The 24,495-nt window shown below is 43.7% G+C and overlaps 1 protein-coding gene across 1 annotated transcript in view; it reads left to right on the plus strand.

Annotated features, from left to right (window-relative positions):
- MCPH1 (microcephalin 1) overlaps positions 1–24,495 on the plus strand; it is a 1,506,891-nt gene that overhangs the window by 911,599 nt on the left and 570,797 nt on the right. The window contains exon 12 of the mRNA XM_086926418.1: positions 696–773. Coding sequence (XP_086782544.1) covers positions 696–773 — 78 coding nt within the window. The remainder of the gene's footprint in view (positions 1–695; positions 774–24,495) is intronic.

Here is a 24,495-nt window from a genome sequence, read left to right on the forward strand (position 1 = left end):
TTGAGGATGCTGAGGTCTAGGATTATCCCGCACGGGGTCGTGGAACAACGATGCCCCCCCCCAGTGTAATGAAAGGATTAGTAATGTTTGTAAGTAACATTTCATGATTATATGTGATCTTATTATGAAATTGCGAATACCTTGCTGAACTATAGCATCATTACAGGATGGTCGAACTGAATTGTTAAACTCGAGTTTAACAGTATTCCGAACGGTTTCTCAGAACTATTTTTCTTTCACAGCTAACGATTTGGGCACGCAGGAATAATGATTACCTTTTGGGCTGATTGTCACATGAAGAAAGAGGAGGAGATTACAGAGACAATGGACTGTAATGGGCTATAGGTGCTCTAGTTGCTTGACCTGTGATGAACTTTCTATTCAAAATCGTCAGGAATTTGCAGTTTGGATTCATGTTTAATATGGCTGCTGTTAAAATAAAGTGAAGAGAAGAAAGCATAATCCTCACCTCCTCGTCCTTAATAGAATTTAAACTTTATGTTACGAAAGCTATGACATTTTATATTATTTCTTATTTCTGGAAAATATATTTTTTTGCAAAACACAATCAGCCGCAAACCCATCGTATTTAGAAAGCTGCGTACAGTTATACATACAAGGGAAATTTATTATGTACTCTATGAACTTTTATGCAGAACTGCAATTAATGTATGTGTGGCTATTGATTTTTTCAGGTACTCTGGTCTCTGGAACACGGTCGCTGGATTCCTGAAGAACCCTACGAGCTTTCCTCTCATTTTCCTGCTGCTCCTGTAAGTCTGATTTCAGTTTTTTGAAAATATACCAAAATGTTTGTGGATCTCTTTCAGCCGGAAGTTTTCCCATTGGCGCTCACAGTGACAGATGTTTGGTGCCAAGCAATTGTTTTTGCTGTAGAGGGAAAAGAAACATTTTCCTTCTGAACAATTACAAATTGAATGAATACACGTTTTCCTGGCGGTGTGCCATTGCTGGATTTTTACAAAATTGATTTTTAAAATACGCTTTCTGCCTTTTAATCTTCCGACAGTTCAGTATTCCATTGTACATTGTGAGCAGTTGTGAATTTAATGATCTATAACGTGTGAATCTATACATCTTTTCAACCACAGTAAGCATAAACCTATTTGTGCATTGTTACAAACAGTAGATTACTCTATTTGGCCTTTTTATCTTTTACAACAGCATGCAAAAGAAAATGTGCTATAGCAAATATTGACTAGATCGTGAAACAGTTCACTGCATCTCAAGCACTTTGGTCAACACTCTGGTCCCAATGTACAAAAAAGTCATACATAGACTGTCTTAGGCATATGCCTACAGTTGGAGTACATTTCTGACTTGTTTGGAGTACTCAAAAGTTCAAACAGTATTTCTTTCCAGGAATACATGCATGCCTAGGTATTTACACATTCATGAAAGTACCAATGGTACATTTAATCATCTGTAGATACAAGGCACAACAAGTGCACTTGCTAACTATTTCTCATTATAAGTTAGGGGCAGTATTTCTCTATATGATGAAACGTGTTCTCCTATAGCCCTGTCAGTTTTTGTGGAGTGCGTTACTAAGGTTTGTGGGTGCTTATCTAGCCGAACTGGGAACCAAATCCGGCTCTGGCAAAGTGCTTGGCAGCTATGTTGCAAAAACGGCCCTGTAACAAAACTGGCTGCCAAGGCTTAAAACAGGCCCCTACCCGTGCGGCGCACCGGGGGATTGCCCGGTGCCCGCTACTGCCAGTCCGGTCTTGCTCACAAGGCACCTATGTAAGCAGATATGCTCCTACGTACAATTGAACATACTTATGAATGCCAATAAATCCATTTACAAGTGTAAAATCATGTTTTATGAATAACACGTGAGTGTATACTCATAGGTTAAAGATTTGCACATATAGTCCACTTCTGTGCTTAAATGTTTTGTGACTAGGCCTCCCATGAGACAAGGCTTGCTGTCTAGTAGCTCATTGTTAACGATCTCTTCACACACTGGATTTTGTACAAAGGAAAAGTAGTACTACTGAAGTAGTACCCACTTCCTTCAAAGTTGTTGTCACTTACCTGCAGCCAGCCGAAGAGCACCCATGCTTCTATTTCTTCTCTCTGGGGCTCTCCAAAACAATGTCCAAGATCTCTGTGCATCTAGGCATGCATTTCAATAGTAAACGTGTGAAGGACAAGGGAGAATGACTGGAAATGTGGACTACTTACTACTAAATGGGAGGAGTTTAGGGAAATTTAAGGAGGGGTATATGGATGGGTGTGCTACTACGAATGCCAGTGTAAAAGAATAATACCATTGCTATCCACAAAGTACACTTCTAAAGTTACTACAACCCTAAACGTATCAAAACAGATTCCAATGTACTCCAGTCCAACCTTAGAATAAGTCAAGCACCACGCATGGCCTACCACTTATTGCAACATACTCCCATAGTAAACTATGGGCATAGAATTGACATAATACCCCATGGGAAATATTGTTAAATAAATGAAAGTATTTTGGCATTCAAAATCTCTCTGTACAAATGATAGATAATAATGTTATCACTGTTTCATTTAATAATAAACATAATAACACATTCAACTAAACTTGTAAACGTTTATTAAAGAACATTAAGTATTTCTTAACACAATGTTAGGGAAGGTGTTTTTTTTTGTCATTGTTTAAAAAATATTTTGTACATTTTAATATTTTAGTTAAATATTTCATAAACATTTAATTTGATGAGTTAATGTACTGTACCCTTGTATTCATTCTGGGTTAAAAATAAGTATTTGCTGTATGCGGATGACATACTGTTAAAAAACCTTCGGATAGCTTAGCTCCTCTCATACGTAAGACAATCCGTTTCAGCGCCCTATCGGGCTTCAACATCAAATGGAGGCAATCAGAGCTATTGCCTCTCACCGATGCTACTGATCCCCCTCACTGCGAATATCCCCTGCTTGGTGCACTGACACCACCAAATACATAGGCATCATCTTTCTTAGAGATAAGGAAAAAAATCATTTGTCTCAACTACGGCCTGCCATTAGCAAATTGGCAGACCAGGTTGAACGCTGGAATCGCCTCCCCCTGTCCATGGCAAGCAGGTTTGCCATCATAAAAATGATTGCCCTCCCCCATTTACTTTATTTGTTTAAAAACATTCCAATGCTTCTCACTAACTTTCTTTATGAGCGTACGAGGGTGCTGATTCGCCTGATTTGGGCCAACTGTAAGCTCGAGTGGCCTGGGATACTCTTATACTCCCATATGAACTTGGAGGATTCGCTACTCCTGACTTCTACATGTATTTCCTAGTGTACAATGGCAATTTGCCCATTATTGGTATCACCCTGATGCCTGCTTACCAAATGCCAAGCCCAAGTGTGACCTGGTGGACCCTGTCCAACTGACAGCCTTACTACCACAAGTCCTCAAATTCGACACCACAGACATACAGACTCTCTCAACCACTAACTGGGTCTTCCGGTGACTCAGCGGGACACTGGGGCGGGGCCACATATATTCACCAGAACTACTGCTATTTCCCAATCCTTGGCTGCCACTGACTTCAAAGAAATTGGTACAGCGTACTCTAACCCCGCATGCTCTCCATGCGTTCTGTGATCTATATCCGAACGGTTATGTAATTCCCACTAGAACAGATCCCAACTTTTCCCATTCCAAACTCCTGGTTCAATTCATTTTCCATAGACTACTCAAAACGATCCTCTTGCACTTCTCTACTTACCCACTGGAACCTAAAGACTTTGTACCTCTCACACTTTTAATTATAGACCCCGATGTAAGCACCTATTCTCTAGACTTTATCACACAAGCATGGCTCTTAAACACACACATGATAGCAAAGTCAGGCAGCTTTGGGAGCAAGACCTCGGCCACTCTATTAATCACAGGGGGGTCAGGCATATTGTTGCACAGAAATTAAACTTGTATCCCCCATACACCGTCATAAAATGCTCCATTTCCAGTTTCTACACAGAACATACTTCTTACTGGCCTCCCCAAATCCCACCTGTCCCCCCTGAAATCGGCCCTACACTCAGCAGCCCATTTCATCTATGGGGCTAAAAGAAGCGACCACATCTCACCGCTGCTATCCTCCCTGCGTTGGCTTCCCATCGAGGCTAGAGCTATCTACAAGACTGCCTGTATCACCCACAAAGCCTTGCACTCCTCCTCTCCTCGCTACCTGTCGAATAAACTGAAACTCTCTGGAGGCTCTAGACCATCTCGGAATGCGGAAAATCTGCTGCTTGAACCCCCCACTTTCAAGAAGGAAAGATCGATGGCCCAATCCTTCTCAGGCAACGCAGTGAGAATCTGGAACTCACTCCCGCCTCAGCTCCGGACTACCTCCTCCTCTCAGGCCTTCAAACGGGACCTTAAAGTTCTTCTCCTCCAAAGACACCTCCAAGTCTAACTCACACCCTTGCCTTCGTTTGAAGGAAGATCTCCCATTACTGGAAAGTCTATTGGCCAGGTTTATGGTACTTCCTCCCCAGTGTGTTCTGGTAGTATAAATGTTTAGTATTATCCCAATACCTGTGTATGGTACCCTTTTGGAACTTGCACACGTCACTTTTGTTTTGTAACACACGGTTTGCTACCTCACACATTTTGTTTGTTTTGCTTACTTGCACAAGTGCCTCCATTGCCTACGTAACGTTTGTTCTTGTGATGGAGTGCTGCCTTTTATTGCAATTTTATACTTCTACTTGTATTTTGTACATTTTTGTAACCTGCACCAATTTCACTTTTTTCTCCTGTAATGCACCGATTGCTACCTCACGTATTTTGGTTGCTCACTAGTGTCACTTTTGATCCTTGTAACCTATTGTCTGCATTTGTATTTTGTTCCTGTATGTCATTTTTGGTCCTTTTGTTAAGCGCTCTGACACCTTCGGGTAAGGTCCGCGCTATATAAAATTGCATAAATAAATAAATACCTCACTCTCGCTAGCCTGGCCAAGATAGATTCCTCCAGATTCTCACAATGCTCTTACTGCAATTCACAAGATGCTGATTTCGCACATATTACATTGACCTTCCCCATTCTAGCCAAATACTGGACAGCAGTCTTTGAGACCATTCACACATGATCTCACTTACACTCACGCCCAGCCCCCTTATGGCCCTCTTGGGCAACGTCTCTTCTATTCCCAAACACCTTCGCTGTTTTTCCGCCATTGCTTTATTACTGGCTAATAGCCCTTTGCTATGGCAGCACACATCACCCCACTATGTCATCATGGTTCAAGAGCATGACATACTGTGACCTAACCAGCGAGATCTACGCTACAACCTCCCTTCTCCAGACCTAAGGATATTTGGCAACCCCTCCGTACTAATTTCTTAACTCTAGGTTCAGACTCTCCCAAGCCTCTCCTCTGGCATCCACTGACACCATCTCCCTAGGTACAACCAGTCAAAAGACAACTGACTAAGGCCTCACAACCCCTCCCTTTCTTTGCCCTTTCCTTTCTTACTCCGCTTTCCTACCTTAATTGTTAGTGCTTCCCAATAATGATTGCACTGTCCTTGCTGTACTTCTTCACACTTGTAATTGACACTACCATTTATTTGTGGAGTGCTGAGTCCAGATGGAATTCTGATCAACAGTGTACAGTATATGCAACAATTGGCCAACCTTGTTAAATACATTAAAAAAAATAGTTATTTGCATTTAATTTGCATACGTATTTTACATCGAAATATTTTTTATATTTTTTTTTTTAAAGCATTGAAAGTATAATATTTCTTTCTATATTTTCCCATGGTGAACCCTCTAGCACTATAGCGGAGATCTCCACCTACATAAGCCAAGTTACTTATAATAACCTTACACTCGTGAATCATATTGTAGGAGGCTTCAGCCCTTGATTTGTGGAGATGTAGATGTAAGTTTATATGTTGGTGAAAATCCATTCTCCAAAATGTTGAATAGCAAAAGAGTGAGAGTTACATATAAGTTTAATAATATACACATGATAAAATATACACATGTATATTTTCCTTTGTAAATACGCCCCTATGTTGCTGGCGTGTTCAATGCTAAATGTGAATACCTTTTATGCAGAGATCAAAGATTATAGGCTTGGTATCCGTTTCAAAGGGTTAGTCCTTTTTTCTTCTTCTCTAATCTGATATGTTCTGTGTGTGGTTTCAGTACTAAGCTTGTGTTTCCTAAGATCGTTGTGTATTTTGGAGGAATGTGTGACATTTGTGAAGCATCAGAAATTGATAATGAGAAATTGTATACAAAACATGTCTCGAAAGCTATGACTAGGTATAAATGAAAAAAATGAACCATGTTGTGAATGTACTTGTTGCATTTGGACCATAATCTTTAAAATCTGATTTTAAACGCACAGCTACCGTGCACTAAAACATGTGGGTGAATTTTAACAATACGATAAATATTCCCAGTAGGAATGCCACGCTCTGTGTCTTGCTCGGTAATGAGCGGGTTGTTTATGCTTGTGTTCCTTGCTATCAGCTACCAGCCCCTCTCTAGGTCTGGCGCTGATGCTCCGATCAGGAATAAGGCCCTTTAATTGAGGGCTGACCCCTGCTCTCCTACCCACAGCAGTGCTCTGCGTTTGTTCAGCTCTTCCTTTCAAGTTGCATGTACTCTCAAGCCTGTTTGTTTACACAACCCCAGAATGTAATTTGGCAAGAGGAAGGTTTCTGCTCCTCTCATTGTGAAATTTCATGTCTCTTCTGAGTTTTCAGCCAATCTCTGGAGCCAGAAAGAAATCCTGGAGATGGCTTACAGTTCTTGTTTTATGCTGAAGGAGGAATGCTAAAGTAATCTACAAGGCCAGTGATACGTTATGCAGATGAAATGAGCAGAATCCTCGAGAGAGTATACATTAAGTTATAAAACTATAACATAACATTTATGTATGAAGCATTTCACTGGCAAGCTTACCCCTGGAAGGATAGTAAATTGTTGAACAGTGACAGTATAATGCTCACATTAAATCAAAATTACTAATCGTTGGGGAAAACAAATCTAACGAAAATAAATCACAAATATGTATGTGTAGGTATGTGTTGTGAAAATCCTGCTGAGGGTCATCAGAGTGCTGTACATTAAAGTGGATGTTGGGAGAGAATAGAATATCGTGTACATGGAGTGTTTCTGTGTTTGTGTTACACATCAAGTCATATAGTTCTAATTTTAGGCATGGGGGAGTTTACAGGTTATCCCAAGATTACAAGATTTTCAGTGAAATGCCGACGCTGGTTCTAGATAGGATCCTTGTCCCAAGCAGTTTTATCCAATTGTCCACCACTGCGTAATCCACTCTCGAAGATCACAGAATTGAGACCAGGGTTTATATAAGGGGTTGTGATAAGAAACAGCTCAGGTTGTATTGAAACGGAGTTAAAGGGATTGCTGCTTTTCTAAAATGTCACACAAGAAAATATTTTGAAAGTGCCTTTCACAGAAACGTAACCTAATGATCAGTGACTTGGGTTGGCCCAGCATTATTGAGAATGATCACTATAAATGAGGAGACGAGCTTTGCAGTGTGATATCGAAGAAAAACAAATAACAGCTGACAGTCAACATATTTTGACAAGATCATCTGACACATTTTGAGCATCTTTTGACCCACACCTTCCCCATTGTGGTGTTGGAAGTCCTTCAATGAGTAGACTTGGCTTTGCTAACCATTTGTTAGGCAGTGTTGTTCTGGCACAAAATACTGCATTTGATTTGTATAGAGAGTATTCATTTGAGACCATTATTGAAGTAGAGATTTTTAGTTAAGAAGTTGTAGAAGCACTTCCCAAAGATTATATTTCTGGAGATGTATTACGTTTTATGGATATGAGATTTGTTGTACTAAACCAGCTGGCCCAACATACACCAGTCAATAAAATACATGACAGCATAATTATGCTGGTTATAACCCAGTAGCCATATATAACACTTCGCTCCATGTACCGTTATTGTTATTAGTCTAAGAAACTCATCAACCACCCAGATTCCATAATGAGCTAGTTCTGGTGCAAGGAATTTTGTTTCAACAGCAAGAGGAGCCAGCATGATCTGTTTTGTTCAGGGAAATGTAGTGTCCTGCTGCTGGGGGTGAATAGATAGATACCTAGTCTTGGCTTTTCCTGTTCTGAATACACCAGACATATATTCTGTAGTGAGAATGCGTCGAAGATCGAGGCAAATTCATTCTTTTTTGTATTGTTGTTATTCAGGGAATAACTTGTCTGCAAATTTTGTCAATATTTCATATATATATATATATATATATATATATATATATATATATATATATATATATATATAATCAACCACACATACATTTTTCAGTAATTGATACTGAATAGACAATGCATATATAAAATCCTGGAAAAGCCAATAAACTGCAGAACATACTATTATTTCTTGTACTACACTTAAGTTATGGCTTAGTTAATTAATCCTCATTTAAATTTGGGTTTTCAAAGGCCCCCTGCATTTATCAAAGTTTCATCCTGCACCTACATAGGCTGCAAAAAGGTATTTTTGAAATCAATTTATCAAACTACTCCCAAAATATGGAGGCATTATCTGATCTCCATTGATGAGTTCTATGTCTTGCTTCTAGCATGGACATAAATATTAATTTTGCGTGGTTAAGTACCCCTGTTCTAGCCACATTGCTGATCTTCAAACAGAGGTCAAATGTCAAGCTATTTCTTCTGTTAAATTGCTGCTTATTTAAAAAAAAAATGTTTAACATGGGGATTGGTATTTACAAACTCCACTCACGTTGCAATGAGAGAAAGAAGGGTAAAGTTGATTCCCACACATCATTTGTGTGCAATATAGTTTTGTCAGTAAAACTGTATTTCTGTGCACATTTAGTGGCCATTTCAATGGAACACGTGCTGTATGTAGATGACAGTGCGCTAGCATATGATGCTTAAGTTACATTAAAAATTCACTCACCAGGTGTCACTTGAACAGCCAAGATTGTGGCAGTGTTCTAAACATGCTACGATTACCCCACAAATACCTGCTAGGATCCTGTCAGAAAGCATTGCTTCCTGAATTCCCTGGGCTTTCCTCGGTGGGGAGAAGCCCTGTGTGCTCCCCTTGTGCTGACCTATGTTGTGAACAAGGGTGTGAAAGCCTTTAACCTGCACCGACTGGTGCAAGGGGAATACGGCAAGATGGTGGCCGCCACTGGCCGCCACTGCGCCTGGAGTCTGAGGTACGATTTAGGGCCTGTAAGACCTGGGGAACTAGTGGGTCCCCCCACCGTCTCCGATGCTGCAGGTGACTATCGTGGGGAGCTGGCCCGTGACAGCCTGAAGAGACAGGCTGAGGCTGGTACTGTGTCACCAGCGGGCGCATACATTGCCGGCCCTATTGCTATGGAGCTACCTCCTGAGGCGATCGCTTGGCCCTACAAATACGACCTGTGGGGTCTTCATGCTGCATTGGTGGAGTTGCAGGCCGAGACCTTAAAAATCAACATTGGACTTGGCCGTCTGGCGGACTGGATTCCTGGCCGCACAGAGGCTCTGCATGCAGGTACATGCGACAGTCCTCACCCTAGGCGGTGATGTACTTGCCTCCTTCCGTGACTGCTGGGAACCTATGTGGCCACCTCGGGAGCCCTGCTATATGTGCCTGTCTACATGTCTCTGATTGGGGGCCAGGGTCTGTCGCTCCTTTAGGTTCTCGGGGAGGCTTTCCCTGGGGATGGCCGGGGGCTTGCCTGACTCAGACCTGGCAGCGGAGGGGTCCTGAAGGGGAAAAATAGGACCCCTCCTGCCTGATCACTTGACCTGCCAAGAGGTGGAGTTGCCTAATGGGGTGGCCTGCGGGGATGAACTGACCTGGTTCAACATGTTTGCCAATGCACATCTGGCCAGTTACATTTGCCACCCTGCGACCTGCTGGTGACCACTCGTGGCCTTGCTCATAGGGGCCTTTCATGGCTAGGGATCAGGCTTGGCTTGCGTGAAAATACAAAAGACCGTCTGATGCTGTACACCTGCCGAAAGATGTAGCCGTATGGTGGAGTGCTGACGGTAAGACCTGCGGCCCTTGGACCCTTCATGGAAGTGCCTGGGACAGCTCCCCCCCTTGGTAAACAGGTGGTATGAGGAAGACCACGAGCGGCGGCGAGACTCCTTCCGCTGGGCCCCTCTTGTTCTCTTCGATGTTGCCTTCTCCTGCACACTGAGGGACACCTTTGGTTTGGCAGAGGCAGCCGCTTCCTGGGCATGTAGGAGCGGTGAGGCCGGATGGGGGGGATTTCGACAATGATGAGGGAATATTAATTATTTATTTAATTTTCCCTGATAGGCCCCTGTCAAATCCCCCCTCAACCTGGCTCCACTGCTCTTACCTGCACTGGCCACTCCTGGGCGGAGGGTGCTCCACTCTTGTAAGTGTCTGGCCATAATACGTCCACCTCCCCAAGGGTTTTTGTTTTTTGCAGAGGAGTATTGACACCTGGGCGCCCTGCTCCACTGGGCCCTGTGATGCCACCTTCGATACACACCTTGTGATGGGGCGTGATATGCCCCTGTCACAAACTAAAGTGGATCAATTTACCAAACCTGCTCCAGGGGAAACACTGAGGGGCCCCTCCCTGCGGACACCCCGGCCAATCTACATACCTGCCTGTTATCTTCAAGGCCATCCAAGACTCTAAAGAAGTAGTGGAGACTAAGGTAGATGAAGTCTGAGTGGATGTCTCCCTTATTGCGCCAAGAATTCAGTAATGTTGCTGGTAGAATGACCAAGGCCAGGGTCTCTACAGTGGAGGATGACATAACGACCCTCACACTTCAAGTCTCGGGCTGAAGATAATCAGAATCACTCCAGTAGAAATAACTTGCAATTTATTGGCTTTCTAGAGGAAGTTGAAACTTCTGGCATTGATGGTCTGCTGGAAGACTGGCTGTGATCCTGGATCCCCTCAGATAAACTTTCTTGCTTCTTTGTGGTGGAAAGGGCACACCGATCTCTGGTCAGGTGACTGCCCCCTGGGTCTCTCTCCACCTGTAATTGCCCACATCCTTAATCATAAAGACCGGGACGCCATCCTCCATGAGGCCAGAAACCATTAAGACCTGCACCTTTAAAACTCGAAGATTACAATCTTTCCGGATTATACCAGATGAGTTCAGCAACGCCAACACTCCTTTGAGAAATTTAAACAGAAACTGCCTTCGCTTAATCTTCAATACATTTTCCTTTTCCCAACCCAATGGAAGGTAATATTCATATCCTCAACATACTTCTTTGACACTCTAGAGCAGGCCTGAGAATGGGGATGGAATAACACGACACTTAAACGCCCTGGTCTGTTGGGGGCGGCAGTGTCGCTGGGTAGGAAGCCCATGCCTGGCCCCTAGACTAAACTGCCCCAGGGAAGAAATCCCACTCACGAAGGGGGACAATTGGTTCTGGGGGGGTTAAGCCTCTCCAAGCCCACCTCGAATTAAACACTCTGCTGATGCCCAGGAACTGGGGGGTTCACACTGTAATACCTCAGTCTTTTCAGAACACAAGATGATGAATCCAAAACACCTGAATTATCCTGGGACGGATATGGAGCACAAACCTATCCTGCTGGGCTGTCATTGACCCCGAATACAGAAACTCTGTATTACCTTGTTCATTACAGTGGTGTAAGCCGTTGGATTGTAAGGGGAGGGGTGATGGGGGCACAGAATAGTTTTTACTATTATTGGATTGAGATACTTGGAGATTGCTGTCTTGCAAGCTAATCATTATGTGGAGTACCTGGGAGTCTTGAATGTATTCCGAGACCCCCCTTTTTGCTTTATCTATGTTTGGGGTTGGGGCAACAAATACTCCAGTATTGGAAGTGTGGGATGAGGTGCAGTTAGGGAGATTCGTTCTTATTGTGGGTTGTTGCTCTGTTTTATTTTCCCAAAACACACAAGATGATGGACGGAATGTTGCACATTTGCAATACGTTCGCCCCAGTCACAGATCTGGGTTTAATCCATTGTTATTTTGCTCACCACACCACCCCAGTTCAGACATGGTCATATGCAAATCAGTCTTGACCTTGTGCCTTACGGGAACAGTCCAGCCCGAACTGCCAAGCCATGTCTTCCCTGGACCGGAATCAAGCATCCTAGGACCGGTTTCTGGCTGTCAGCTGTCATCAGCCAGGATAGCTTGACTCCAGTGGCTTAGTGAGCATGGGACCCACGTCTGGGCATACCCTTTCCACATAGGGTGAACAGCAAAACACACAAGAGGATAGATGTAATCTTGCACATTTGCAAAACATTCACCCCCGGTTTACATCTAGGTTTAATCCATCGTTATTTTGCTCACCAAGCCACCCCAGTTCAGACATGGCCGTATGCAAACCAGTCTTGACCCTGTGCCTCATGGGAACAGTCAAGCCTTAACTGCCCTGCCATGTCACAGACACCGTTCAAAATTGTGAATGATCTCTCCCATCCGTTATGGGCCATCAACAATATCCCGGCCTCCCAGGCATTGTGTGATTCTCTGGCTTCTGATTTTGAAGACAAGATTGCTAACATTCTGAGTGGTCTCTCTGACCCGTGTATTTCTTGCCCCCAGCCTTTGTTAGAGTCAGCGCCTCGGTCCATTTCTAGCGCTTCTGGGGAAATTACAGAGCCCTCACTGTTGGCTAGTTTCACCTTTCCCTCATACGCGGATTTTTGCACTCTGGCCAACAGTGTGTCCTCCGGCTCTCCGATGGACCCGTTACCCCATAAGTTCTGGAAATTGTTCCATGAGGAGCTTTTCCCTCCTCTTTACTCCATCTGCTGCCAGTCATTTAGCACCGCCACGGTTCCTGAAAGCTGGAAACTTGCAGTGGTCTCCCCTCTTTTGAAGAAGGCCACGCTGGACCCTACCTATCCTGCAAATTATAGGCCTATTTCGCTGCTCCCTTTCCCTGTCAAGATCATGGAGAAATTTGTCACCAATTCTCTGTCCAGCGTTTTAGAAACTAATACCGGTTTGGATGTGGCCCAATTTGGCTTCCGGCCAGCTCATAGCACGGAGTCCGCGCTGGTGGTTGTCCTGGACGATCTTTGTTCGCGGGTCGACACTGGTCGGGCAGCCTTTTTAGTGCTGCTCGACATGTCGGCCGTGTTCGACACGGTCAACCATGCCACATTAATTAGCAGATTGGAGGCGATTGGGGTGGCCGGTTTGGCCCGAGACTGGCTAGTCTCCTACCTTCATTATAGGCAGCAGGTGGTGGCCCTGCCGCCTTTCAGATCTGGTATCAGAAAGGTGGGACAAGGTGTGCCTCAGGGGTCAGCAATCAGCCTGATTCTATTTAATTTATACCTCTGTCCTCTGATCAGGCTGATTAAAACCTTTGGCGTTTCGGTGATCAATTATGCCGACGATATGCAGCTTATTTTTTCCTTTGAAGGCAGAGATGCCGTGTCTAAGGATACTTTCCATCGCTGCATGACAGCCACAGTGGACTGGTTGAGACATAACTCACTCCAGTTCAATGGATCTAAAACAGAGGTGTTGCATTGCTCTACTGATCGAACCCCTTGCCCCCTACCGGCGGGCTTCTGGCCAGCATCATCCCTGGGCACAGTTGCGGCAGCAGATGCTGCTCGTAATCTGGGCGTTATGTTTGGCCCAAATCTTCAGCTTGATGCCTTTGTAAATAAGACCATTGCCACATGTATGATGTTGCTTTGTACATTGCGTAAGATTCTTCCCTTGCTTCCGGCCCCAGTTAGACTGGAGGTAGTGCACAGTATCATTCTTAGCAGGCTTGATTACTGCAACAAACTACTCCTGGGCGCCCCAAGCACTTTGATCAGGAAACTGCAGCGCATACAGAATATGGCAGCTAAGCTTGCCCTTTCTCGGATGCGCTTGCCCTCTTCTTCTTTAGCGCTAAAAGACCTCCATTGGCTACCGGTCCAATCAGCGTATTTGTTTTAAGGCATCTTGTATAGTGTTCAGGGCCCTCCATGGGCAGGTGCCGGTCCTGTTGCAGGTGCTCTTCTCCTGGTACTCAGCGGCTAGACTTCTGCGATCTTCCTCTGTATGTTTGGTGGCAGTTCCTAAAATCCAGAGGGTACGGATGGGCGGCCGTTCCTTTAGTTTTGCTGCCGCCAAGCTTTGGAACTCCCTTGCCCTATTCTTGAGGAGTCTGAATGAACGTTCCTCCTTTAAAAAAGGGCTGAAGTCCTACCTCTTTCTCAGGGTGGTGTAATTTATGTGATTGCGCAAAAGTTAGGTAGAGTCAAAGCGCCAGGATACCCTCTGGGTGACAGACTGCGCTATAAAAATATGCGATAAAAACATACATGTCTTCCCTGGACCGGAATCAAGCATCCTAGGACTGGTTTCTTGCTATCAGCTGTCATCATCCAGGATAGCTTGACTCCAATGGCGTAGTGAGCACAGGATCCACGTCGGGGCATACCCTTCCCACAAAGGGCGAACAGCAAAACACACAAGATGATGGACGGAATGTTGCACATTGCAAAACATTCACCCCCAGTCACAGATCTGAGTTTAATCCATCGTTATTTTGCTTACCGCGCCACCCCAGTTCAGACATGGCCATATGGAAATCAGGCTTGACCCTGTGCCTCATGGGAACAGTCCAGCCCGAACTGCCAAGCCATGTCTTCCCTGGACCGGAATCAAGCATCCTAGGCTATCAGCCGTCATCAGCCAGGTTAACTTGACTCCAGTGGCGTAGTGAGCACAGGACCCACGTCTGGGCAAACCCTTCCCACATAGGGTGAACAGCAAAACACACAAGATGATGGACGGAATGTTGCACATTGGCAAAACATTCACAGATCTGGGTTTAATCCATTGTTATTTTGCTCACCACGCCACCCCAGTTCAGACATGGCCATATGCAAGATGATCACCAATTGGCATTGATGAGGACTACCTGACAGGAGATCTCCTTTGAGGAAGTCAAGCGTTGTTGGAGGGCATCGACCCAACATGTTTATGAGCATGGTGACAAGTCTACTAAAGACAATGAAGGAAAAGTTACCCCCTGGAAATACTTTATAGGTCAAGGAGTAAAAGAGCAAGAAAACAAGTAAAGTTCCCATACAAGCTGGATTACTTCTGTATAAGCTTGCAAGAGCTCCATGGGCTGACCATCACTAAATGTATTGAGTCATAAACATAGACACACTGATATTTATAATTTTTATTAGATTTTCTAAGTATACTTATATTTTTTCAGGTAGTATTTCTTTGTCATTTGATTATACAAAATTAAAAACATATTTATAAAACCACAAATATACAGTTCTTCAACATTGTGGTACATCAAGTTTTTGTCTTATTAAAATAAAACAGATTGAAAACTATACATATGTAATAAAACATATACCAATCATGACATAAGCTCTGCCCCCTATAGCCAACCACCATTCTTGCCTCATACACAACAGCACACTATCACACTCTCATCTCATACATGACCTCCCCAACCACAATTCCATACACCACTGGTACTAACGGAGAGGACACTTCAAAGAATATCCGTTATTGTGTTGTAGGTTGGGATTTCAAAACAACCAGGCCTACGCACATTTCGGAGGGATTTCTAATTTGCATCCACCTCCATCAGGACCCTCCATTTGTTTGTTTTGAGGTGAGTGGTAGGGGGTATTGTCAGATTCCCTGATGCACTCTTTAAAGTGCCTTTAATGGCTCACAGATATTCAAAGATGAAGCTAAATTTGTCCAGCCTCAGGCAGAAGTTAAATTTAAGTATTGCTGTGGCAAGTTTGTCCAATAAATAGCGAAGGTATCCAAAACTACAAGCTAGTAGAGAACTTAGATCTTGCCAACGGTATTCATACAGTCAAGAATTTATAGGCAGGTCGCCATATGCACAGGCTCCAGCCTTGTTTGCTGAGTAGGGACATTTTGATTCAAGAGCCTGTCTACATTTTGTACTGTGCCTTGTAACAGATATATCTCGCAGGGAAGTAAGATCTTGTACTGGCTGGCCACAAAAGATACCGCGTCTAGAAACATGCCAACAGTCCGAGATATCTTCTGTGAACATTGACCTGAGATTGTCCAAGTCTTTGCAGATTAGTACTGAACACTATATGCAGTGGCACCTGTGTCATCACAGAAACTTGAATCCCCACTGCTAGGCAATGTTCTTTGCCCTCGATCCTTCCGGCTCTGAACCTTTGCTAGTTGGTTACGGTAGAAGAAATGAACGCAGCCTATCAGACCTGGCTTCAGGTAAGACTCTTGGCACTGACGGGTTTCCAATCGAATTTCCAAAACAATATCAGTCCCTTCTGCTTCCCCATCTTTTAGCACTGTACACTGACACAGTTCAATCTGGATGTTTCTCCCAAACTAGATTTAGCCACTATTGTATTGATACCCAAGACGTACAAACCCACTGACAGATTCTCCTTGCATAGGCATTATTTCCCTCTAAACTCTGATATCAAGGTGTTCGCTAAGGTATTAGGGTCTTGCTTGAGTCAGACCTTACCCCATCTGATCCACCCCAATTAATGTGGGTTCATGTCCAGCAGGCATACCTTCCACTTAATTCGCAGAATACAACCAGCTCTTTCTCAGGTACACCAGATAGATGGCTCAACAGCCTTGCTCCTCATTGATTTTAAGAAGACCTTCGATACTGTTGCATGGACCTTCTTGGAAGCTGTGCTGAAACCAGCAGGTTTTGGGCCTTTCTTTCATAGACTTAATAGCCATCTATAAGCATCCCTTACTGCGCAGGTCCGGGTTAATGGTGTCCTGTGCCCTACTTTCCCCATCTGTAGAGGAAGCAGAGAGGGCTGTTCCCTGTCTTTATTGCTCTTTTTGTTGGCAATTGAGTCCTTGGAATGCCTCATTTGCTGTGATGCGTGAATGGTCTGGGGGGGATGCTCGGAAGAACACATTGCTCTCTATATTAATCAAGTTTTTTTTGTTTCTAGGCATCCCCAGTCATAGGGCCCACGATGCCTTGAGATCCTTAACAATATGGGGAGGCCTCCGGACTGCCAGTCAACATGACAAAATCCCTGCTGGTACCAATTACAAGAGATGCAAGCGGATATTCTTGGTGCCCAACAATCTCAATGTGCCATCTCACCTTTAGGTACTTAGGTATTTATATCTCCCGCCTCCCAGAACTAGGGTGAACTCTTAATTTTCAACCCTTTCAGGATAAATTGACCTTTGACCTGTAGAAGTGGAGTTGGCTGCGTCTTAACCCCCTAGGGCAATTACCATTGTTAAAAAAATAATGTTTATCCCATGCTTCTTGGATGTCCTCGCCAACTTCTCACACCCGGATCAATGCCTTTTTCTGGGTCGGGGGGTCAGCACCGAGTGGCTTTTATTAATACCAGGCAATCTCTAAATGATCACGGGATGGATATGACAGACCTCTACGGCTATTAACTTGCCGCGCAGATTGCAACTATAAATGGATGTTTTAACAGAGGATAGGATGACCCCACCTACCGGGTAGGCTTACACCTATTGAGTCTAAATAGTATCCTGGGCCTGCTATTTGAAGACCCAATTCCTCAGTCTCTTCCTGACTATACCTGGGTGACCTTGCTCTGCTGGAGAGTGGAACTTCATTTCATTGGTTGGGATCACAGGCTCTTCGGGTGGCATGGATTTAGGTTACACCAGATTGCTGGCTTGAGAGGCTTTGCGTTACAGGACAAAATAGGAATCACCTATCTGGGAGACATCTAGAGTAGTGGTGCCATATTTTTATTCAAACCTTGCAGGAACAATACCGACATTCTCGTATGCAATTCTGTTGTTATCTTCAGCTGCGCCATGCCCTATCAGTATATGTCCCCGTAGATTCCCAGATGCAGAGTTGAACCCCCTTGAACGAAACTCCAACTGGGGAAACTGGGTAAAGGTGATATTCTAGGCTCTACCACTCACTGATTATTAGTGTGCCACCTCGTTTCCCTGCTTTGCGACAGAGGTAAAAGATATGGGAACCATGTTGAGGCAATCCCCTTGTGCCTCAACATGGTTCACCTTAACTCTCTGCATGTGTCCTACTTAACCCCCAGAGATTATAACAAACCTGTTGTGCTTGGTGCTCCCTAATTGGAGCAGACTTTTTCCATAGGACTTGATCATATCTGGCTTAATAGAGCATGAACTATCTAGGGTCCTTGGCCGCTGCATAGACCTTACCCTCAAGAATTGCCTTGCTGGGTATATTGAAAAAGGTGGAGGGCTGATATTGGAGAGGGCCTTTAATGGGGTGGCTAAGTTGGTAGCCAATAGAGACCTAGCCTGCAGCTGGAAATCACCGGAACCCCCTTCACTGATGATATGGCGAAGGGGTGTTGATTGGTGTGCTCAACAGGAGAAACCAATTAACAAAGCAAGAGGATTCCTACGAAAGCATGACAAGATGTGGACCATATCCTGGACTAAATGTGCGAACCTAGCATTGTATGTACACTGGCTATGTGTTTAACCCCTTCACTGCGGCGGCTATTCCGCCGCAGTGCTATGGGGGAGGGGGGCGGCGCGACGCTCCCGTGCTCGTGATGGAACCGCTCCGGCACGAACCTTGGGTGGGCTGTGCTTGTGACGTAACGGTTCCGTCACGGCCCCTCCCACCTAATAGAACGCGCCACGCAGGCGCAGAATTAGCGCCGCGCAGGCGCGGCGAGCGGGCCGTGACGGAACCGTTCCGTCACCAGCACAGCCCACCCGATGCTCGTGATGGAATGGTTCCGTCACGAGCATGGGAGGGGTTAATGCATAGTAGTATGTTTTTTGTTACTGTATGTTGCCGTTGAAGAAAATCAGTAAAAGTTGGGTATCAAAAAAAAAATTGTCCACCTCATGTCCGTCAACGCTGTCTCAAATGTTTGTCGTTGTAAAAATTGGGTTGTGGTTCTAAAAATTTTGGTCTAGAAGATTTTGTACTATATCAGAGGAATACAACTTAGCCAAAGGTAATGTAAAAATAGCCTTTTGCAACCACCAAATGCAAGATGCCGACAGTTCTTTCTAAAAACTTTTTGAAGTGCTGAGCTCTTACACAAACACTCCATCAAAGTCTGCTCATATCTTTGGCTGTGTGATTAATTTCAGCATCATGTTTCTGTGGATGAAGGAAAACTCCACCTCCGCACCTCGCTCATGCTGACTAAAGTCAGCGAAGGGGATTTGACTGAGACCTTCCGCAATCGCCTGGATACTCTCCCTGGTGACAAGCCACGCTTTATAAATACGACTCAATTGATTGATTGTGGTGAACTGTTCAGATTAGACAAAACATTACTCACACCTTAGTGGCAAAGCTTCAAGGACAAGAAGTTTGCTAACATATTATGTGTTAATCAATTTGTCGCTGTTAATTTATTAATTTACAGAAATTGTGCCAAAAAATGTCTCAATAAAGTCCTGCTTAATAGGTAGAATATAAAAACACAAACTGCCATTCTCAATGTTTTGTACCATTATTTGATGCAAATTGTAAAGTACAAACTTCATCTCTGTCCGCATAACTAGAGTTTTTTTCTCTAGTTCTTCATAGCAAGCAAACATGCTTCCTACTCCTTGAGCCCCTATATTTAGTGCTCATAGTGAAGTTACCTTTTAAAAAGTGACACTTGCCATTCCCTTTCAGAAATGTCTGATATCAGTGTTTATGAAAAACCATATACAGGGTAGGGTGTTTTCATTTATGACATGCATAGGTCCGAATGGTGAGTGAAATCGCTTACGCTTTTTGGGAATTTTCGCAAAACGTGTGCTAAATTTCTCAAAATGTATTTGGAGGTATATTGTGTGAAAAAAGAACATGAGGGCATAACTCTGTATAAATATTACATGAGTTATTAACAGGAGGTTGGTTCAAGGAGAAAATGTCTTTTTGTTATGCATTTGCTGTTCACTCAATTTGTTATTGAATAAAATTCCTGCAGAATTTTGAGCATTCGAATTCTCATGAAATTTACATAACACACATTTCACGGGATTTTACGGCAGAGCCATGATTAAATTGGTGTGCTCCAATCCATAAAAGGAGGTTGGAATAGGACACAGAATCTCTAAGAGGTTTTGCTCATCTTTACTCCTGTCGGCACCAGTATTGTTTCTTCTGACATGGTAATCATAAGAAAGGCAACGTATTTAGTTATTATGATCACAATAATACTCTTTATGGTGCTGCTTACTCTTAGGTCTGTTGCCTTTCTGTTTAAAGTGTATACAAATATTTTGTTCACTCTAAATAAGACAGACAGGATATCTGCCAATATTTGGTAGATGTCCGTGCACCAAGCTCTAAAATATCCCCTTAGGTCCATCCTGTGCATGGAATGAAAATTGTATCTAAGAAATGTGATAATCTGAAACCATTATTCAACCCACACCCCACATACATGTCGCTTCACCGTCCCGAATGTTGGTTGCACACTCATCTCAATTCCCTGCTTTCGACTTAGCAGTATCGACTGGTACCCACTTCACATTTGCACGTTTCTGTGATCACCTTTTTCTTTGTTTTCTTTCTGTATTTTATTTGCTTTTCACAATTGGGCTCATTGCTCTGGACTTCAGTGCTAAAAGCAACTATTTTACTGCAAGTGGTTTCTTTAGTTTAAATATGTCTTGCTTTCCCTGAGCTGATACACGTTCATGCACAGAGAGAACCTGGAGTCACGGCAGTTACGCAAGGTTTTGCCAGCCATTGGCAAACCACTGAGTCTTGAAATTGTAATATGCATTAACAGTATGGAGCTGAAGAAGCCTGGGCTTTGTGCTTCTTTATCCCGACACAGGTCCGCTTCGGTCAGACATCAGACCGGTGTCATTTTGCACCGTAGTCTATACCGTTGGTATCCATCATCTTCGCCCCAGCCTTTTTCAAGATGGCTACCGTATCACATTGAATATTGAGATTATCCAGTATTCTGTTGTGTAGGGCGCCTCTCCTCAAGCAAGCTGATCAACATGGTGTGGGCTGGCTTTAGAAGTGGCAATATGAATGCTTCATCACTCAAACGCTTTCCTTTTACAAAAGTTAACCTGCTCCTAAGGCTCTGCTTGATGTTCCTTGCATATTATTGGACTTTGTATCTGAACTTTCTCATTTTGTTCTGTTATTAATCTTGGGGATGGCTAACTCCTGGCTCCTCCTGGTCTACGTTTGATTCTTTTACTTTTACGTCTTCAGCATGAGGTACACTTTATTTGAACATCCTTGATTGAGGTTCGGGTGTTCTTATTTGTTCAGTAGGACATTACTAATCTCTGTTCGTGTTGTTCCCTGTGACTCTAGGTAGCTTCTATTTCTCTGTCCTTCTCATTTAACCTGAATGAAGTATGTCAAGCCTATGTCTTTTCCATCTGTGAGGGTGGGTCGGCATTTGATGATCGACAACGCACTATCACCATCATTCTCTGCATGCCCAATAGCCTGTGTGCCAGCTGCCTAGTTGTTCTTGCAAATGGGTCCAACTTTCAATTACGCCATATTTCAGACATTTTTTTCTATACCTTTGACACATTTCTGCCACTTTAGATTACAATTCCACAGTGAATATTAAAGGAAAGGTTCCGCTCTTTTAGGGGATGATTACATTGATCACCAAGCACTAGATGGATAATGCCTATAGGGGGGGGGTCCTCGTAATTGGCACATGCCAATATTCACAAAGGATATTGGTACCCAAATCCTGAGTGTACCTGTCAAGAGTCAACCCTCTAGGCCTTATGTGATGATAGGCAAAGAAACTTGAATGCAAATGCCCATTTAACTACACTTCTTCTCTTAGACAAAAAGGAAGGAGAACAGAACAGACAAAATGTGTAGCAGAAATTGTTCTCCTGGGGTCTTTCAGAGCAAACTGATGAACGTGATTCCAATACATCTCAGCAACGAGCTCCTTATACCTCTCGCTTCTTAGCTTTTAATCTTCACTTGTGTTTTTTTTGGCAGTAAGAATGAGAGGTGATTTGAAAGTCTATAAAATAGCATCCTTCTTTAAGTGATGGTAGTCTTTGTCTTATCTCTCCTGGAACCCAAGATGGTATTCTGTTGGCTCATGTTTCTGTCACGTACAGTGCTCCCTCCTGTATGCCTTCTTGTTCAGCCATTCTGCTGTATTGTTTCAGACATTTTCTAAAATGCACACATTTAAGATGCCATTTTTACATGTCTTCTCCTTCAGCCTAGTAGGCTACACCACATTGAGAACTAGAGCTACCTGCAGGCAGTAATGAGGACAACTTTCACTACGGATAATGGAGAGAACCAATAACTGGCAGGTAGATGCAGCAGGCCATGTGTAGCTGCTAAAGAAAGGTGACAACTATGAGGACATCAGTCTCTGGCTTGAAGGAGGGTAATGTACAGGTGCCTTACAGTGTGCCACTTAGGGAGCTCCACAGCACGATGCGTGTGCTCCACGCTGCTTGTAATGTTGCTGCAAACCCAACACATAGTCTTTCAGAGAGTTTAACAGTGAAAGTGAAGTGCCTATACCATTTGGTGCATATTCTTTGCCATTTACCATGGCTTTACAGTAAAGTCAAATCAATTGTGTGAAATCAATTTTAAAAGTACTATTTCAGGAGTAGGCAATAGCGCTGTGGTACTGTATAGCATTGTCTCAATCCACAGAACCCTATTAAAAGCACAAATCGGTTTGAGGAAAGGCGGATTCCCTTCAATTCCATTTTTATAAAACAAGTAATTTATCTTTCAAGGTCCTTATCTTTCTTTAATGGCACTCCAGCCAATTTCTGGAATCAAGGGGGCTGGTTGCAGTTTGCATGTTCACAACTGCAATAACCCGGAGCTGACTTCTGATATTCAAGTAGATCTAGGGGCTTCAGGCCATGGCAATAGACTTTAAGAGGAACCTAGGAACCAAAACAAATTGGTGTTCAAACCAATTTTCAGGGGGATTGGACTACTGTCTTCAGAGGTGCATCGGGCGAAAGGCTGGAGGGTTGGCTATCTCTTCAAGCAAAGCATGAAAGAGGAGAGGTGGAGGTTAAATTTCTCATTCGGGGTAAGGCCCAGTGATGAGCAATGGAAGGGAGGAATGCTTGCTCAGTGTGGAGGAGTAATTGGGGTAGGCAATGGTGTTGCAGCGATAGAGGAGTCCAGAAGGCCTTCTTTGCTTTTGAAAAGGACATAACAGGAGGGTGGGAGGCAATCAGCTAACAAGTTGGGACTAGAATAGTAACTGGGATGTGGAGGTGGCTTCCTGCAATCAAGAAATCTGTTGTTTCCCACATAGAACAAACATTGTTGTTGGTCCATAGTGATCTTCATTGCACAGGTGTTTGCTGTGAAGGTAGGGTGCAAACTAACACACCCCCTAGGTTGAAGAGGTGTTAGAGAATGGGGCCCTTGTATCGATGCAATCCAAATATTTAAGCTGCCTTTATCTTTGATTTACTCTCTTCATATACTGTCCCAATCTTCTGTGCTATTTCCTTCCTAGGGCTAGTAAAGTTTCAGGAAGGAGGCTCCACAAGAAAAGAAAGGGCTAGTTCATTGTACGAATTTGCATACATATGGGGAGAATATTAGGGAGGTCTGATCGGCAAGTAATGGTAGGGTATGCACAGCTGCGTAGATATGGTTGGAGAGTGGTTGGGGCATCTGTTATCTTTCATTTCCAACCCTTTCATACCCTTTAAAGTTTCTGCATATGCAATGTAGTACAAAGATACCTCTCCATGATCATATGGCGGAATTCAAGTAAAGAGAAAGTTGATCATAGCTGCAAGATTTGAAATCCCTTCTGTCTTGGAATAGGATAGTGCTAATACCAGATGCATTGTTATGCCCTGCACCTTCCGATTTGACAGACAGGCAGTGGGATAAAATGACACACTTGCATCGACCAGTTTCGCCCCTCTGGAGTGCTAATTTCTAGGCAAGGCCCTCCATGGACTATTGCACCAGGGTTTGGCCAGATGTCCTGCCTCATTCCTATGTAAATGTTTAGCCAAGACACAGTCAGCTGCACCATGATTAACTCTATACACAGTGAAACACTTTAAGGGCTTGTAGAAAACTTCAGTCACCCCTAAGAAACAAGGAAGTTGAAAGAACTGTTTGGTACTCGCTTCCATTCAGACCATTCCAGATTTGTAAGCAGGGTCAGACTTAGACACAAAATGGGCCCAGGCACCAAAATAAAGTAGCTCCTATTATCGAATCAGATAACTAAATAAGTTGTCCACATTTGCAGATTAGTCCAATTTTGCAAGGTATGGGAAATCGCATGCATCTGTGTTTGCTGCAGGCAATGCCAGTGGTAATATCAGTGAAATCAACAGTATAACAAAATGTCCCAATGGGCCATAAAACAGGCTCACAAACTGTTAAAAAAACTTGCTCATACACTCTTGACAAAGCAGCCCATCGGGCACTGCCTGATTGCCCTATAGGCCTGCCCGACACTATAAGCGAGAATCCGACAAC

Source organism: Lissotriton vulgaris, chromosome 6 (assembly GCF_964263255.1).
Source record: "Lissotriton vulgaris chromosome 6, aLisVul1.2, whole genome shotgun sequence".
Lineage (NCBI taxonomy): Eukaryota > Metazoa > Chordata > Amphibia > Caudata > Salamandridae > Lissotriton > Lissotriton vulgaris.